Raw genomic sequence first — 1,595 nt, forward strand, 5'->3', positions numbered from 1 at the left:
TGCTTTCAGACCATTCAGGCCACCATACTGAGCTTATACGAACCACAGCATATGATTTATTCTGTGCATTTGTAAGTAAACTGGCATTGAAGCATCTCTGGCTGCAACTGAAGCTTTAAGTACTAGTGGGGTGGATTTCAGCAGAAAGCAAGGGAATCAGAGCACAGCTCCTTTGGACACCAATGCAAATACTAGGCTGAAAGTCTAAAAGAAGTGATTCTGTAAAAAAAAATTGTCTTGACTATTGAGATTTGGAGTTTGTGTGCTAATATCAAGACAGAGAGGTGTGGTAGGAAGATGCTCTAAGGTTAAGCCTCATGCCAGGCTGTGGCTCAGCCTTCTTGTTTGGGAGTGAGAAGTTCACCTGCAAGAAAAACAGGCTCTGATTTTTGCATTTGTGCACAAAGAGTCAGCACCAACAGCTTGTGCCTGGTTTGTTGCTGTCATGTAGCAGCTTTGATCAATTCCAAATAGGATTCGTGCCTGCCATTCCTTGGAGGACAGCTGTGCTCCCAGCCAGAGGAATGAAGTCCTCAAAATCTGACTTGTGCCTTCACTTTGTACATCTCCATGTTTTATTAAAAAGCATCTGAGATTAATAAAAGAATCAGATGAATGGGAGATTACCTGGGGGACTGCATCTCTTTCAGGGACAATTAACTACAAGACATTTGAAAGTATGTATTTAAAGAAGAAATTATCATCTTGCTGACAACTTTGCATAAACCTTCTTCCCCCTCCTCTAGCTGTCATCTTTAACAGGATACTGGGGTCAAGAATGATGCCTTTGAGCTCAGAAAGCAAAGAGACACTGTGAGATGCTTCTGGAAATAGCAGGCACTGACAGTGTATTTGCCAAAGGACCAAGGGGACAGGCAGATCCAACTTCAACCCATTTCATCTCCTCCCACAGTCACATCTAGCCCTTAGTAAAGAAACTAGTCTTCAAGGGCCCCTGCAAGGAAAGCATTACCTTGGCCTTGTATATGGGAAAAACACGAGGTGCTTATGGCCAGGAGGAGGTGAAACAGCTCTTGGGCAGATGCACATTGGCACCATCGAGCTCCTGGAAGGAGCTCCCACGCCTCTGACTGCACCAGCACGGAGGCACTTACTCATGCTGCAGCAGGTCTTTGAAGTGAATCATCTCCACAATGACCTGGACGTTCTCCTTGGCAGCAGAGCAGAGGTCATGCTTCAGGTAGCACTCCCGCTGTAACTGGAACACCATCTCTTTAATGGCAGGGCACTTACGGCTGATGCAGCTGAATTTATGCCTCAAGGCATGAGCCTTACACTTCAGAGCGTCTTTAATGAAGGATTTTCCCTGAGAAGAAAAGAAATGGAGCAGGTCTGTATTTTTGTCCATTAAGCACAGCAGCTGATTTATGCCCAGCCAGCTGCTCCTCTGCAGGACAATGTCAAGGGTTATTAGAGGGCTAAGGGTATCACTTAATGGCTTTTCTCCCCTCTTCTCTTTGCTTCTCTGCCCTTAAAGACCACGCCAATTCACACAGCTTTGCTGTCCCAGTGGAGCTGAAACACACAGGGCTTCCTCACTGGGACTTTGAGGTTTCCCCTGCCCCACTAGCTGA

The 1,595-nt window shown here is 46.0% G+C and overlaps 1 protein-coding gene across 1 annotated transcript in view; it reads right to left on the minus strand.

Moving 5' to 3' along the window:
* STC2 (stanniocalcin 2) overlaps positions 1–1,595 on the minus strand; it is a gene marked incomplete at its 5' end in the record, with an annotated part of 7,041 nt that overhangs the window by 3,097 nt on the left and 2,349 nt on the right. The window contains one exon of the mRNA XM_009069312.1: positions 1,116–1,327. Coding sequence (XP_009067560.1) covers positions 1,116–1,327 — 212 coding nt within the window. The remainder of the gene's footprint in view (positions 1–1,115; positions 1,328–1,595) is intronic.

Source organism: Acanthisitta chloris, unplaced genomic scaffold (genome assembly GCF_000695815.1).
Source record: "Acanthisitta chloris isolate BGI_N310 unplaced genomic scaffold, ASM69581v1 scaffold31670, whole genome shotgun sequence".
Taxonomy (NCBI): Eukaryota; Metazoa; Chordata; class Aves; order Passeriformes; family Acanthisittidae; genus Acanthisitta; species Acanthisitta chloris.